The sequence below is a fragment of the Esox lucius genome, chromosome 5, assembly GCF_011004845.1.
Source record: "Esox lucius isolate fEsoLuc1 chromosome 5, fEsoLuc1.pri, whole genome shotgun sequence".
Classification (NCBI taxonomy): Eukaryota; Metazoa; Chordata; class Actinopteri; order Esociformes; family Esocidae; genus Esox; species Esox lucius.
The window spans coordinates 26,997,350-27,014,665 of NC_047573.1; the positions used below are offsets into that span (position 1 = coordinate 26,997,350).

General features: G+C 43.2%; 1 protein-coding gene across 1 annotated transcript; it reads left to right on the forward strand.

Annotated features, from left to right (window-relative positions):
• Positions 1–3,074: 3,074 nt before the first annotated feature.
• Positions 3,075–8,062, forward strand: LOC105008008 (E3 ubiquitin/ISG15 ligase TRIM25-like). Its single transcript, XM_010867177.5, has 6 exons — positions 3,075–3,696; positions 4,473–4,568; positions 4,725–4,958; positions 5,084–5,243; positions 5,744–5,803; positions 6,297–8,062. Exons 1-6 carry the CDS (start codon positions 3,121–3,123, stop codon positions 6,824–6,826), a joined length of 1,656 nt encoding a protein of 551 aa, XP_010865479.4. The 5' UTR covers positions 3,075–3,120; the 3' UTR covers positions 6,827–8,062.
• Positions 8,063–17,316: the final 9,254 nt, after the last annotated feature.

Here is a 17,316-nt window from a genome sequence, read left to right on the forward strand (position 1 = left end):
TACGGTTATATTGCAACTGTTTCTGGCATGAAAAAGTTAATCTTCAGTCTCACTACCAGATACAGTAAAACTGCCCATTTTAAAGTGGCCTTTTATTGTGGCCAGCCTAAGGCACACCTGTGCAAAAATCAGAATAATGTAATTCACGAATGGCCAATTAACTATTAAAACGGCCAGTGGCAAAAGAGGATTTGTCCAGGATAGAGACAAGAGTCTATAGAGACCTGGCAAATGTACAGATCTGTGGTGTAGTGGTTAACGATACAGCCTTTCACTTGGGCCACATGGGTTTAACTCTCGAGATGGCAGCACTTTCTATTGCGGGCCGGCTGAACTAGGCTTCTCTGGCTTCTCTGGCTTCTTGTTTGTCCATGTTTTGGATTTGGACTGTGCTGGCATTTTTGTTTTCCCATTAAAACTCACCAACAGACTCTACTACAGTGTTGTATCTTCTCTTTGCCACACAATATTGGATGGCCGTGATCTTCGGCCCTGAGACGACACTGCATTAAATATAGACATGATTCTGTAGTGGACCTCACTGTATGGGCTCAGGAACAGTAAAAAAACCTGTGTGACACAGTATGTCGCTGTATCCCCAAATGGAAAGAAGAAACCATATATAAATAAGATCCAGAAATTCCGCCACCTTCTCTGGGCCCGAGCTCATTGAAGTTGAAGTGGAGAAATGTCCTTGGGTCTGAGGAATCAAACGTTGGGAATTTCTGGGAATCATGAATGCCGCATCCTCTGGGCAAAATGTATTTGTGCAAAACCAATAACATTTCAGAATTTCAACATTTCAGAGTTTTAACATTCAAAATTGTGTATTCAAATTTAAAATTGGGATAAATGATTTGCACACCTTAACGTGGTGGAGGGATTTGAGTACCCGAGTGACCCTAGAAACTATGTTGTCTGGGGCTATATGCCCCTGGTAGGGTCTCCCAAGTCAAACAGGTCCTGTGTGATGGGTCAGACTAAGAGCGGTTCAAAAACCCTTTAATGATGATAAACATTTTGAGGACCGTGACGTCGCCCGGTATGGCGCAGCATCGCATGGCGGTCGGGTGGTGGTGGTGGTCCCTCTTTTAAAGAATGGGGACCGGAGGGTGTGTTCCAACTACAGGGGGATTACACTTCTCAGCCTCTCCGGTAAAGTCTATGCCCGGGTTCTGGAGAGGAGAATACGGCTGATAGTAGAACCTCGGATTCAGGTGGAACAGTGTGGTTTTCGTCCGGGCTGTGGAACACTGGACCAGCTCTATACCCTCTACGGGGTGTTGGAGGGTTCATGTGAGTTTGCCCAACCAATCCACATGTGTTTTGTGGATTTGGAAAAGGCATTCGACTGTGTCCCTCGCGGCATCCTGTGGAGGGTGCTTCAGGAGTATAGGGTTCTGCGTCCTTTGCTAAGGGCTGTCAGGTCCCTGTACGACCGAAGCAGGAGCTTGGTTCGCATTGCCGGCAGTAAGTCAGACTTGTTCCCGGTGCATGTTGGACTCCGGCAGGGCTGCCCTTTGTCACCGGTTCTGTTCACAATTTTTATGGACAGAATTTCTAGGTGCAGCCAGGGGCCGGAGGGTGTCAGGTTTGGGGACCACACGATTTCGTCTCTGCTCTTTGCGGATGATGTTGTGGTGTTGGCCCCTTCAAACCAGGACCTTCAGCATGCACTGGGACGGTTTGCAGCCGAGTGTGAAGCGGTCGGGATGAAAATCATTACCTACAAATCCGAGGCCAGGGTCCTCAGTCGGAAAAGGGTGGCTTGCCCACTTCAGGTTGGTGGAGAGTTCTTGCCTCAAGTGGAGGAGTTTAAGTATCTAGGGGTCTTGTTCACGAGTGAGGGAAGGATGGAACGGGAGATTGACAGACGGATCGGTGCATCTCCTGCAGTAATGCGGTCGATGTATCGGTCTGTCGTGGTGAAGAAATTTTACCGGTCAATCTACGTTCCTACTCTCACCTATGGTCATGAGCTTTGGGTCATGACCGGAAGGACAAGATCCCGGATACAGGCGGCCAAAATGAGCTTTCTCCCAGAGTGGCTGGGTGATCCCTTAGAGATAGGGTGAGAAGCTCGGTCACCCGGGAGGAGCTCAGAGCAGAGCCGCTGCTCCTCCACATCGAGAGGGGTCAGCTGAGGTGGCTTGGGCATCTGTTCCGGATGCCTCCTGGACGCCTTCCTGGGAAGGTGTTCCGGTCCCGTCCCACCGGGAGGAGACCCCGGGGAAGACCTAGGACATGCTAGAGGGACTATGTCTCCCGGCTGGCCTGGGAACGCCTCGATGTCCCCCCGGAAGAGCTAGAGGAAGTGTCTTGGAAGAGGGAAGTCTGTGCATCTCTGCTTAGGCTGCTGCCCCCGGGACCCGGCCCCGGATAAGCGGAAGAAGATGGATGGATGGATTTGCACATCATTGCATACTTTTTTTATGTGCATTTTACACTTTTACACAACATTTATGGAAACAGGGTTGTACAATACTACAACAAAACATCATGACAGAACAACAATCAATAGGCTCACCAAATGAAGCAGTTCCATGTGTAAGCAAATGTGTTAGTTATTTTCTGTAAAAGTGACGACGGTGACAAAATTGGATCTCAGATGGGGGGAGTGAGGCTTTAGAGTTTTATTTAAATAAGCATTTACCACTGTATCTTGCGTCAGGTAAATAGTGATGGACAGTTTACCGAGCTGTAAAGACTGTAGTTATGTTTAAACTAACTCAGGTCACTGATAACCATTCAATGTCCTTTCACAGTCTTGTTGTAAAGAGAAAGTTGTAGTTAAGATGGGAGATCTCAATTTGAAATGCACTCTCTTTCTGCGTTCACAGGCTGTCACTTCTGCTGTTCACCAAATTGTTCTGGTATAGCAAGAAATGATTATCCATACCCGGAAGATCACATATAACTGGGAATATTTACTCTGGCTATGATAGATCAATAATGCCCTCTACTGGCCAAAAAATCTGACAGCCAAAAAAGCTGAAATCTGACATTTGCGTTCACCCCAGAACCAGGAAGTCACAGAAAACCAACCACTCCTCTGAAAAACAGAAAAGGAAAACGAAAGTAATCTCTAATTATTTTTCTCTGTTCCTATGTGTGTGAAAAATGGCGGAGCCCGTAAGCTCAGTCAGTTGTTCGATCTGTTTAGATCTACTGAAGGATCCAGTAACTATTCCCTGTGGACACAGCTACTGTATGGTCTGTATTAAGGACTGTTTGGATCAGGAAGATGTCAAGGGTATCTACAGCTGCCCCCAGTGCAGACAGACCTTCATACCAAGACCTGTTCTAAACAGGAACACCATGTTTTCTGAATTGATGGAGAATCTGAAGAAGACAAGACCCCAAGCTGCTCTTCCTGATCATTATTATGCTGGACCTGGAGATGGGGAGTGTGATTCCTGCACTGGGAGAAAACGCAAAGCTGTCAAGTCCTGTCTGGTGTGTCTGGCCTCTTTCTGTGGGACTCACCTCCAGCCTCACTATGAATCTCCAGTGTTTAAAAAGCACAAGTTGGTCCAAGCCTCCAAACAACTACAGGAGAAGATCTGTTCTCATCATGACAAACTACTGGAGGTTTATTGTCGTACTGATCAGCAGTGCATCTGTTTTCTTTGTATGTTGGATGAACATAAAGGACATGATACAGTCTCAGCTGCATCAGAAAGGACTGAGAAACAAGTAAGACAGAACATCTACAGTAGAGAATAAAACATTTTGTGGGTGTGTTTGATATCAATTATATTTTGTTTGTGGGTGTGTTTGTAGCAGCTACATCGTGAACAACATATGAACCTTACTGAGGCATTACTATTTTATCTTAACTTTTTTACGCCACTAATATGGATCTCACACTTTGAATAGAATCAGTTGAATTCAGTAAAAACCTGTTTAGGCAATAAGAGGGTTTGGTGTGTTGCAGATGTACATGGTTAAGGTATGTTGGTTTTATGCACAATGCACTGCTTAATGAGGTAGACAAGGTGGCCTAGTGGTAGAGACATCTGACTAGTTATCTGTAATGCTCCTGGTTCTAATCCCCCAACCGCCAAAGAAATAATTATGTTGTTAAGTTCCTGAGAGACAGGAACCACATTTCTTCTCCTCATCCATAACATTTAACCTGGTGGTAAAAATTAGAATGGATCATAATCAACTTGCCTGGTTAAATGTGTACAACTGTCCGCTGTAGTATACTGGCCCTGTACCACAAACTAGAGGTATTCACAGATGCGTCCAGAATCCGACATTCCATCTGTTGTCCGTTTGGTTCAGATACAACGTTCTGTAGTTGACTGTCAGATCAAACATGGGGACCATGGATCTGAGATCTGAGTGATAATATGTGAAATACAGACAATATACTAAATTGATTATAATGATAAAATCATTATATACAAAATTGCTTATTGCTATGCTTTGCAAATTACATTTGTTCATGATGGTTTTCTCTGCAGAGACAGTTAGGGAAGAAACATTTTGAATCCCAGAAGAGAATTGGGGAGAGAGAGAAGAAGATTCAGGAGTTGAGACAGACTGTGGACTCTGTGAAGGTGAGTGTTTGGACACACCCATTCAAGTGAATTGGTGAGTGTATCCAAACTATTGACTGACACTGTGTATTTACATTCATAAACTGTCTGTAATCCTGGTGATAGCAGAATGAATTAACTCAAAATGGACCCCCTTCTCTCTCTGTGTCCTAACAGCACTCTGCACAGGCAGCAGTGGAGGACAGTGAGAGGATCTTTACTGAGCTGATCTGCTACATTGAGAAAAGACGCTCTGAGTTGAAGGAGCTGATCAGAGCTCAGGAGAAGACTAGAGTGAGTCAGGTTGAAGGACTCTTGGAACAACTGGAGCAGGAGGTTGCTGAGCTGAGGAGGAGAGATGTTGAGTTGAAGCAGCTCTCACACACAGAGGATGACATCCATTTCCTCCAGGTGACATCACTAACTTACCTTACAATACTCTGTAATGGATCCCTCTTGACTTCTTTACCAGTGAAATGGACTGGAACTTGTTGTTTTTCTTTCTCAAAACCACCTACTAATTTTCCTCTCTGTAGAGTTTCCAGTCTCTATGTGTCTCTCCTGGATCTGAGGTCTTACCCAGTATCACTGTCTATCCACACATCTCCTTTGAGCATGTCAAGAAATCAGTCTCTGAACTGAAAGATCAACTTCAAGATATATGCAAGAAGAAAATGGACAAGTTATCTAAGAATGGTTGGCCAAATTCATTTATGGAAATCAAAGAATATGCTTCAATGCAATCCACAGTATTTTGGCAGAATGTACATAGGTTACCCATATGGAATGTTGTGCAATATAAGATTATGTATTTTTACATGGAACCTCTAGGTAATATTAGGCTGCAAACACCTATAAAGTGTTAAGACATTCTTGTAATGTCTGACAAGTTTAAGTGGGTAACATTTAGACAAAGAAAGTGTTGCATAATGCATATTCAGTAAAGAGCATTGTCATAACAAAATAGAGGAAACAAGCTGATCCTTCTTAGTTCTAACATACATGGGATATAGTTTTTTTTAAACACTTACATATGTGACTGACATAAACAGGACCACACAGATCTTCATATAGATGATGATTATAAACTAGTTGTTAGTGTATGGTTTATCATTGTAGTCCATCCCTCATCAAGTTACTAGTAGATTACTAGTGGACATGATTAATGTGATATATGCATCTGTCTGTCTCCACAGAGACTACAGTTCAGATTGGACCACCTGCTGATCCCAAGACCAGAAAGGATTTCTTACCATGTCAGGAAATACACACGGCACTAGGGATGGGACGATAGAGGATTTTAGTACTAATCCTGATGGAAAATACTCACGATTATGAAATTGTGGAGAAATTCCATAATTGGGAAAACTGTAAATCGTATAATCAGAGGCGTTGCTAGGATCACAATATATACAGGCTTATTTATTGACTTGAATAATCTCTTACCAGTCACCTAAGTGTTTCTGACTACTGGTTTTATTTAACTGGAGCACATGTATGTTTTAAAAAAAAAATTAGATTCAACTTTGTCATTGAACAAGTACAAGAACATTACAACGAAATGCAGTTAGCATCTAACAAGAAGTGTGAATAGAAGAGTTCAGAAAATGTACTTGTATTATGTATAATGTATGTTACAGGTGATACATACAGATGTGACATACAGATGTGACAAACAGATTAATACAGAATACTGCACCTATTTATGTATACAAACAAATACTTACTGACTGTTTTTAATCCTCTTAGATTCCTGCCAGCTGACATTGGATCCCAATACAACAAATCAGAACCTGTGTCTGTCTGAGGAGAACAGAATGGTGACATGTAGTAATGAGGTCCAGTCCTATCCTGACCATCCTGACAGATTTACCTCCTATAAACAGGTGTTGTGTAGAGAGGGTCTGTCTGGAGTCTGTTACTGGGAGGTAGAGTGGAGTGGGAAGTGGGTTGGTGTAGCTGTCTCATATAAAGAGATCAGCAGGAAAGGAGGTGGTGATGAGTGTTGGTTTGGTCTTAATAATCAGTCCTGCATGTTATCCTGCTCCTCATCCAGATGTTGTTTCTACCACAATAATACCAGGACTGATATCCCTGTCCCCTGCTCCTCCAGAGTAGGAGTGTATCTGGACCACAGGGCAGGAACTCTGTCCTTCTACAGTATCTCTGACACAATGACCCTCCTCCACAGAGTCAAGACCACATTCACTCATCCACTCTATCCTGGTTTCAGTGTTAATAATGGAAAGTCTGTAAAGATACTGACACCTATTCAGTGATACATCTATCACTTTGCTGGTATCAATACATTGTTAGCTTTACTAGGAGGCTTATCGATACATTATTCATTAACTTTGGCTAAAGAATGATCTGCAAATACATCATAGCGCCCAGTATTATTTAGTTGCTAATTTGCATATACAGAGGTGTCAACAAACCAAGGGGGACAGGTTTGTTACTGAACATGAACTTCAATAGTGGTGGGAGTTGATTGACAGGTAAAATGGACCAATACTTTTTTAGTTTAGTTTAGTTGACCTCTAGTACTCTTCTTAATTATTCTAATTGAGGAGTTATTCTTAGTGTGATTACCTGATTGTGTCCTACACGTTGATATATGGAATGTGTGTATTTGGATCATTATGAAGTGTTATTTTTTTATTAAAGAAAATTAATAATTTAAAGGAAAATGTTCCTTTTTGATTTGATACCACTGGGACTCTGGGACTCGTCCTAAGATGCTGGTAGGGTGGGTGTACCACTAGGACTCATTCTAAGATGCTGGTAGGGTGGGTCTACCACTAGGACTCATTCTAAGATGCTGGTAGGGTGGGTCTACCACTGGGACTCATTCTAATATACTGGTAGGGTGGGTCTACCACTGGGACTTGGAGTTCAGCAGTTTAACAGCTGCAGGAAAAAATCTGTTCTTTAGCCTGCTGGCGCGGAAGTGGAGGCTTCTCTACTGCCTCCCAGATAGGAGGAAGGGAAACAGTCTATGGTTGGGGTGGGAGGGGCCCTGCTGATGCTATGGAACCCAAGGTTGGGGGTCAAAGTATCCCCATCCACTCATAGGACGTGTACCAACCGGGTTTGCCGTTTGAAAAACCAACAAAGTAATATCATAAGAGTCATTGAATTAATTATAGGTCTTTTTGTGTCCCATAAGGGAATTATTCAAAATGTTGGGAAAATGTTATGTATGGTTTTCCACAGGTAAATGTCTGCCTGTTGCCAAGACATAGAGCAATGAGAACAAATTTCTAGCCAAGGAGATTTGTTAAGTGTATTCACGTAAATGTGTCAAAGCTGGGGAGTTTTCTTACACAGATCAGCCATAAAATTATGACCACTGACATGTGAAGTGAATAACACTAATAATCTAATTATCATGGCACCTAGCTGTGGGTGGGATATATTAAGCAGTGAGTTACCATTCAGTCAAAGTTAATGTGTTAGAAGCAGGAAAAATGGGCAAGCGTAAAGATCTGAGCGACTTTGACAAGGGCCAAATTGTGATGGCAAGATGACTGGGTCAGAGCATCTCCAAAACTGCAGCCCTTGTGGGGTGTTCCCGGTGTGCAGTTGTCAGTTCCTATCAAAAGTGGTCCAAGGAAGAAACAGAGGTGAACTGGCGATAGGGTCATGGGCGGCCAAGACTCATTGATGCACATGGGGAGCAAAATCTGGTCTGTGTGGTCCGATCCAACAGACAAGCTACTGTAGTTCAAATTGCTAAAAAAGTTAATGCTGGTTCTCATAAAAAGGTGTCAGAAGATAATGCATGGCAGTTTGTTGCATATGGGTCTGTTTATCCGCAGACCAGTCAGGGTGACCATGCTGACCCCTGTCCACTGCCGAAAGCGCTAACAATGGGCACGTGAGCATCAGAACTGGAACACAGAGCAATGGAAGAAGGTGGCCTGGTCTGATGAATCACGTTTCCTTTTACATCATGTGGATGGCCGGGTGCTTGTGCGTCGCTTACCTGGAGAACACATGGCACCAGGATGCACTATGGGAAGGTGGAAAGCCGGCAGAGGTAGTGTGATGCTTTGGGCAATGTTCTGATGGGATACCTTGGGTCCTGCCATTCATGTGGATGTTACTTTGACACGTACCACCTACCTGAGCATTGTGCACCCTTCCACGGCATCGGTGTTCCCTGATGGCATTGGCCTCTTTCAGCAGGATAAAGAGCCCTGCCACAAAGCAAAAATGGTTCAGGAATGGTTAGAGGAACACAACAACATGTCCAAGGTGTTGACTTGGCCACCATATTCCCCTAATCTCAATCCAATCAAGCATCTGTGGGATGTGCTGGACAAACAGGTCAGATTCATGGAGGCCCCACTTCGCAACTTATAGGACTTAAAGGATCTGCTGCTAACCCCTTGGTGCCAGGTACCACAGCACACCTTTATTGGTCAAGTGGAGTCCATGCCTCGACGGGTCAGGGCTGTTTTGGTGGCAAAGGTGGACCTACACAATATTAGGCAGGTGGTCAAAATGTTATGGCTGATCCGTGTAATGTGGAGTTCATCATTAACAGATTTTCTTGGTCCACGTTCGTGCTATAATGTGTTTGGTATGTAGAGTTTTAGTTGGTTGAGGATACATTGAATATTGCGGGAATGTAACTATATAATGAATTCTGATATTATTGCTGGATTGGAATAAATTGTATTACTTAAAATATAAATGACTATTTATTTGTTCATTATTATTTCGGTGGAGGAGATTTGAACGGTAAATACTCTTGTCCTTGGACAAACACGTCATACGGTATTATGTATGTCGAAGCCACCACGAAGCCAGGGGACTTGAAAGCCCTGTACCCAGTTTGTAATGTAAACAATGAAATCCAAACAATATGATGCCAGGATCAGCCATTTAGCTCAGTATTTATAATCGCTTGTTCGCCCAGACTACATGGTCATTATATGTTGTGATAATGGTGGCTTCATGATTTTATATGTAGTGGTAAATTGAATTAGACATGTTATGATTTCAATGTATATTTACAAAAAATGTCAAGGTAGATTAGAGATAAATGATCAGGAAGATTATAGTCACATATAGCAATCTCGTCCATGAAGTTCTTAGTGGGAGAAAAAATGTTTTCTGTGTTTTAATTTGTAAAATTATAAATTCCAGTGGTTTTTCAAAAATAATCACTTAGCCCTACCCTCTATAATAACACAAGTATGCAATGATATTCATCACATTGTACCTATACTTGACTATAATTATTGTGCACATTTCTAAGACTTTCATTCCATAGTGTCACGGTACGGTGAGCAGCAGCGCCACTGTTCCTTGTACCCTCAGTTCCCGTCACATAGAAACGCATCCCGGACTTGTTTCGTGTCCTGTCCTTCATCATTCACACCAGGTCCCATTTATCTCGTTAGTATGTGTTTAAATGTTTCCCCTCTGCTCCCCACATTGTGGATCATTGTTGTTGTTGTCTTATGTGTTGCTGTTGAATGTAAGTTTCTTTAGAGCTTTGTGTACTGTCGTTTTGCTGCTCAATGTTTGTTTGTTTAGATTAAAAGAACTACACTGACTACTTCTGCCTGCACCTGGTTTCTTGCTCCCGGTGTCAGGTTCTCCTTTATTCATCACCGCTGATAACTCGTGTGAATTCCTTCATGACGGCTGAGTTCAGCTGACCTTATGAAGCACTTCCTGCATTTAGGACACTTAAATGGTTTCCCTCCATGAGTTGGCCACGGGTGTACTTTGCAGGTGATTGTAAAACAGTCGTCATACATTAGTATGTATCTTCAGTGTCAGTTTGCTGGTGTTTTTTTGTTTGATGACAAGGTTATGTCTCCTGTGTGACATTGAATCCATGTTCACAGTGCATTGACACCTGCTGGGCCATAATTGGTGCACCTTAACATTCTGTAGTGATGTTGTAATTCTAGATTAATTTATAATTTTTCTCCTGTGGGACATCTTTGATATTTCGTTCTCAAACCTTTTCTGTGTACAGGACACTGTCCATGTTGGCAGGTTTAAAGTCCCTCTTGCTCTGGGTTTTCAGTGCATTGACAGTGTTCATTTTGAGGGGTCTAATCATTAACAGGTGGTTGTTTCAGACTGGATGGTTTGAATAAGGACACAGAAAGTCTTCAGAGACTTGTTTCTTTTTATTGACGGTTGGCTTTGGGTTTTCCTTCATATTGGAGCTCCCCTTCTGCTCACAGGACAGCATATGGAAGAGTAGAAAGATAAATCAGGGTCATTATAGAAATGATCCAAATCACACCTATCTGGGATGGAATGATACTGTGAAACAGGGTTACATTTCTGTGTTTAAAATGGTGAAGTGAAGACACATTTCCATATACCTGGACAGTAAAGTCACTGAACTTGTCCAATAAGGAAACCTTAGTATGAGATGGTAGTCAGATTCAGAGGATTGTAAAGGCTGGTCCCTTCTGATTGCACAGAATGAGTTATGTTCTGTTCAGTCACACCCAATTGACTATATCAAAAAAGCTTTCTCTTCTTCTTCCATAACACAACCTATACCAGTTAATGCAAAGTAAAGAAATCAAAGCTTTTTTTTAATTGCTTTTACACGAATGCTAAGTAGATATGGCTGATTAATTAGAACATAATCTGACATTGTCACAGGTTTGAACTCAGACTTTGTTTATATGTTTTATCTGAAAGCAGTTGTTAAAATAATTGTATTTATTCAAATATAGTTTATAATTTCTTTTGTTGTACTATCTGTTGTCCTCTGCAGCCTTAAAAATACCAAGTTTGATCTGGAGTTAAAAAGAAACTGTTGGCTGATCTCTACTGTCATTAGACTTTACTAGCAAGAAGTCAAACCCAGTCACCCACCAAGTCTTTCAACAAATCATGGGAAACCTCTGTATATGTGCCAAACAAGCAAATCTAATTTCTGACCAGCAGGTGTAACCACTGTTCAGTGGGTTTAAAAGCATCCAGAGAATGAATCGTTTTTCAGCCAGCTGTGATAAAAGTCCCAAATGCTTCAGAAAGCCTTGATTTCCCATCACTTATGATTTGATGTTTTCTGGATATTTCTTCGGCTTCATGGTGTCATTTTTGTTAAGAATTGTACCAACCAACTCTGGGACCTCACAGAAATCAGCATATTTTACCAGAAACACCTTGTGAACACCAGCTGTAACCATGTGAACTCCATTCAACTAATTAAGGGACAACTGGTAGCACCACAGCTCATTAAGGTTTCATAGCAAAGGGTCTGAATACCTATGCAATGAGTAGTTTTTTTTTGTATACGTCTTTTTCATTTAGAAATGATGGACCTCTGTGTTGAACAGAGGCAAAAACATGTTATGTGAATACTTTTCAGAAGCGCTATAGATCAACGTCCTTAGATGAATTTGGGCCTTGGTCCCTTAACCTAAACAACAAAGAAAATTGACCCTTTGACCTTGTCAAAACTAAACACTTGGTTGTATTGTTTATTTCCAACTCAGCACAGGTCCACATTTCTGACACACCTATGTGGAATCCCTTTATGCTGAAACACTGCTCATTAAGTAACCTTATTTAAAGTTATTATTTAGTTGAAGTGACATATGTTCCACTCTGGACCCACTTGCTGACGCAGCTTCAAATCCCTCCTGGGCAGTCATCTTTCAGGTAAACGTAAAGTACAGATGAGTCCAGCGTGGGTTGTGTCCATCCTTCTGTGATGTGCTTGAGGTAGTTTCCATAGCAGTAAGTTCCCTTTAAATCCCTAAAGAGAAGTGAACAGATGTATACTGAAGGAGAGACAATCTTTGGATTCTGGCCGTCCGTGTCAATACGAATCCGAGCAGGCGAAAGGGCCCCGGAGGTCTGGGAGGGGTACAGCAGGGCAGCATTCTAATCCCTATTAATTGCCATAAACTGCATTATGGCACCTGGGCTGTAGGCAAGTAGGGGGAACTTAAGGGGGTATATTTGGGTCCTAGGTGTTTCAGTACATCGACGCACTTTGATGGTGAGAGATGTGACCAGTGGCACCAGCAGTTGGGCTGGGGGAGGTCCGTCGCTGGTTAATTCTATAAATGCATGGTTCAAAGAACCATAGCGAGGGCACACAGTTTACGATTGGTAGGAAAGTGATGATGCACATCCTGTCCAGGGGAGGACCGTGAGAGTAGCTGGGTGTGGATCTCTGCAAGGGTTGTTTAAATTCATGTGCGGTTAATTGTTTTTGATGAATTGTGTTATTTGTGGTGCGCTGTAATTGTGTTTGTGTTTTAAAATGTTGTTTTGTGACCTGTGATGTATTGGGGACATTGCGCTAACCATGAGCCGGGCAAAGCAGGTATACCCATTTTAATGGTTGATATAATAAAGGATTTTAATGGGTGAAATTACCGTTTGGGCGCAAGGTATTTTAATCGTGTGTTTTTCTCTACAGTGAGCCAGCAGATACATGTTGCTGCTCTTACTGTAGCATTATGATGTTTGTTGTTGGTGGTTTATTGTGACACATCTGCCCTGGCGCTTGAGCCGGTAACGAGGCAAAAGATCAGGGGTTGCCTTAGGGGCGGAGTAGTCTGAATATTTTATGTGTTTGTCTTTGGCCACTGATCCCATGTACACTATTTGTATATTAATAGGCCACTGAAAATAAATAAATGTTGGCACTTATGTGGATTCATTGTGGGTTTTCCTTATTGAGCATATTAGTGTGGGAAGATTTGAATTAGGGTCAAGCAACCCAAATAAAAATTAGGGTTACGTGACCCCCTGAGAGTGCCCCTGAGAGAAGTGGGGGTGTTATGTGAATAGGATGTTATTTCACAACATTCATGTTCAGGTATTTAATCATTAAATTCATACAGGTAGCCTTACAACCTAGGTGTTTCATGGAGCCTATATCTTAAAACATTAACAGTAAGTGTCATCTATGGTTGATTAAAACTGCAATATTATTCAATGTATGTTATATACAGCTCTGGAAGCAATTAAGAGACCACTGCAAAATTCAGTTTGTCTGGTTTTACTATTCATAGGTATGTTTTTGAGTAAAATGAACAGTTTAGTTTTATTCTATAAACCACTGACAACATTACACCCATATTTCAAATAAAAATATTGTCATTTAGAGTATTTGTGAAAAACAACTGGTCAAAATAACCAAAAGAAGATGCATTGTTTTCAGTCCTCAAATAATGCAACAAAAACAAATTCATATTAATTTTTCAACTCAGAAAACATAACCTTGTACTTGGCTTGATTAATGTGTCCTTCACAAAGACAAATCTACCCGATTCCAGTCTTGCTGAAGCATCCCCAGATCATCAGTGATCCTCCACCGAATTTCACAGTGGGTGCAAGACACTGTGGCTTGTAGGCCTCTCCAGGTCTCCATCTAACCATTAGACGACCAGGTGTTGGGCAAAGCTGAAAATGTGACTTACTCTATTTCTCTATTGTCCAATCCTTATGGTCTTTTGCAAACTTCAGCCTGGCTCTTCTTTGCTTCTCATTGATGAAGGGCTTTTTTCTAGATTTGCACGACTTCATTTGCTCGACTTCTAGATTTGCTCCTAGGAGCCTGTTTCAAACCGTCCTCACTCTGCACTTCACCCCAGCTGCTGTTTGCCATTCTTTTTGTAGGTCACTTGATGTCATCCTACGTTTGTTGAGTGACATTCGAATGAGATCTCTGTCAGTGGACAGTCATTTTTACCATCTGCCAGTCTAGATTGGTTGTCCCCAATGTCTGTTGATTGACCTTGTTCTTATGAACCGCCGTCTTTGAGATTTTCAGGATGGAAGCAACCTGACGCTCACTGTATCCCTCTGCCAGTAAAGCCAGCATTGAACCATTCATTTCCCCACTAAAAATGTTTTCTTTATAACGCTTTTGTCATGCTGAATAGTTATTTTTTTGTTCAAATTATGTTTGAGATACAACTTGCACTGTTTTTGCCATCCAGCTGGTCCTATTGCAAGAGGATAGTGATGACCACAACAGTGGTTTTTATACTTTTCCTCGTTAAAATTAGATTTGGTTCAGGTAATCACCTAATCAGTACCTCTATAAGTAAAATGAGGTGTGCCTGTGTTGGAATTTAACAGACCCTGGAATCAAATGGAGTGGTCACTTTATTTTTTCCAGGGCTGTATGTTGTATGTTATGTTGTGGGGTGGACACTTGTAACTGGGTTGGAACACTGCGCGACGGAGTGGCACCAGGTGTCTGTGGGCAGACTCATTAATGGGGGTGGACGAGGATTGGTGGATACAGTGTCCAAGGACGGATATAGCCTCCTGCATGGAGCATGACATGGAGAGAAGGCACACGTGGAAGAGGACGAAGTCGGGAGGCGTCTGAGGAACAGCTGACGATGCATGGAACCGCTGAGCACATTGCCGACGAACCAATACGGTCATCGTACTACGCTCAACGCTTGCTAAGTATAAACTGAGGGAAAATGACTTATTTATTTCGTCCCTTAAGAGCGTGTCATAGGGTGGCAGTGGGAGTGTCGCTCAACAACCTGTTCCGTTCTGTTCCGCTAGATGCTGAGACCGGGAGGGAGGCTGAGTGCTGACGGTGGGACGCAGTGACAACAAGCACGCCCAGGGGCAGTGTGAACGAAGATCGGTACACGGAAAAGACAAGGGGTAACCAGAAGGTATAGCCTGTTGTGGAAGGCAGACATCCTCCAGTGTGGTAATCATCACTATACCGACGTGGTAACAGACATTTTTATCTTTACTGGCCGTGGGGACCCTCGACCACTACAGAACATTTAAAATCTCAAGATTATTGTTGTGTGTTATATTAAGATGTCTGTATCGCCAGGGAGGGACATAATCAGCTGGCTAGAAGGGCTAAGTGTGTAAGTAAGAAGGCTGAGCTGATCTGATCCCCCCCCAGTGGACCAGGAACCCCCGGCCTGAGGAGAGAGACATGGAAAGAGGGAGAGATGTTAGTATATGGTGGTGTGAGGTGAAGTTCGTATCTGACGTTGTTTACCTTCCGGAGGACCTAGAACGGCCCCCTGTACCGGGGAACCGGTATACGGCGTTGCTCCACCACCAATCCGCCTGCCCCCTCTAGCGCTGCACTGCCTCCTGCAGGCGGACCAGACCTCGTCAGGATTCCTGAACCCCTCCAGTGGAGGTGCTGAGGTTGGCCTTTCAACAGCGACAGGAGTGGCGCTGAATCCCCAGATTAAACGGCGGTAGAAGTTGGAAAATCCGATGAAGGCCTGCAGTTCCTTAATGGTCTTTGTGACTAGCCATGACCTCACCACCTACAACTTCAGCTCCTCCATCTTGGTGCCCTCCGGAGCGATGCAGTACACCAGCAAGGAGACGGTGGACTGGTGGAAGGATCACTTCTCAACTTTCACATAGAGCTAGTGGTCAAGCAGACGCTGTAGAACAGCATGGACATGGGCCTCATGTTGGTGTAAACCACCACACACACCCCCAACATATCCCGGAACACTTCACTGAGGAAGTGTGATGGCAGTTTCAGAAGTCCATAAAGTTTACGAAAATGGTAGGTAAGACAAAGGAAAACTCTATTGCACAATTAACAGTTTATTCTTGTAAGGAGGGAGTACACAAGTCACAAGGTAACAGTGAATAATCTCTAAATTAATACAGGACAATAATCAGTATTTATAAAGGGGTGTGGTAAAATGCTACACCGCTGCCCTGTGTCAATAATACACATTCTATTTGTTCCATCAATACCTGGATTTTAACCAAGAGGCAGGCTGTCCTCCCCCACATTAAAAAAAGATCTAAGAAAAATGTAGGTTACCTATTCAACTCAGAAGGGACACAACATCTGGACGAAGACTAGATAGATTGACGGAGAACCCAATGATCTACTGATACCATTCAATGATGACCAAAAACAAATTCCAGAACTACCTCTCCGACATTCATTTTCTTATCGAAACATGGGGACTCAGTACTTTAATCGGTAACTTCAAGAAATAACCCTGACAGAAGGACTGGAAAACTACATATTGCTTGACCAAGTACTCATAGTGGCCCGACGCCATGCTGAAGGCTGTCTTCAATTCGTCTCCCTCCTGGGTACACACCAGTTTGTAGGTGCTCCGGAGGTCCAGATTAATGAAGAAGCATACCCTCAGCTATTCGATGGCCTGATGGGATGAGAGCCATCGGGTACCTGTACATAATGGTGATGTTGATCAACCCCTGATAATCAATACAGGCCCAAAGCCCCCTCACCTTCTTCTTGACAAATATGAAGCTTGCTGGAGCAGTTGAAGGTGGAATGGCGGATGTGTCCCTGCTCCAGCGTTTCCCTGATGTATGTTTCCATGGTGTCATTTTCGGCCACAAAGAGAGGGTAAATCTTGCTTCTGGCGCAAGGTCAATGGTGCAGTCCCATGAACAGTGAGGGGGACACCTGGCTTTCTCCCAGGAAAACAATCCGCTTTAGTCTGCATACTCCGGTGGAATGTTAGCTGGGAGGGCGCCCCCTACAGGCTCTCCACCAACGTTGCTCCACATGTCATGGTTAAGCAGGTCTTCTGACACTCCACCCGAGAGGAAGAAGGATGGGCGCGCCACGTCAAACGGTCCCGGTCCTGGAGATGCCCGTCGATGGCAATGGCCCGGGTGATGTAGACGTCCAGTGGCATGGAATCGCTGACACACGCCAGCTCCATCTGGACCTCAGTCCACAGTCCCCTGCGAGAAGCGATCCGTAAAGCCCGGCTCATTCCAGCCACTGAACAGCACCACCGACTGGACCGAG

Bases quoted from the DNA above. Each gene is read 5' to 3' on its own strand.
- LOC105008008 (XM_010867177.5), top strand. From the start codon at position 3,121: ATGGCGGAGCCCGTAAGCTCAGTCAGTTGTTCGATCTGTTTAGATCTA. The intron at 4,569-4,724 runs GTGAGTGTTTGG...GTGTCCTAACAG, and splicing joins AGACTGTGGACTCTGTGAAG to CACTCTGCACAGGCAGCAGT. The intron at 5,804-6,296 runs GTCAGGAAATAC...TAATCCTCTTAG, and splicing joins CAGAAAGGATTTCTTACCAT to ATTCCTGCCAGCTGACATTG.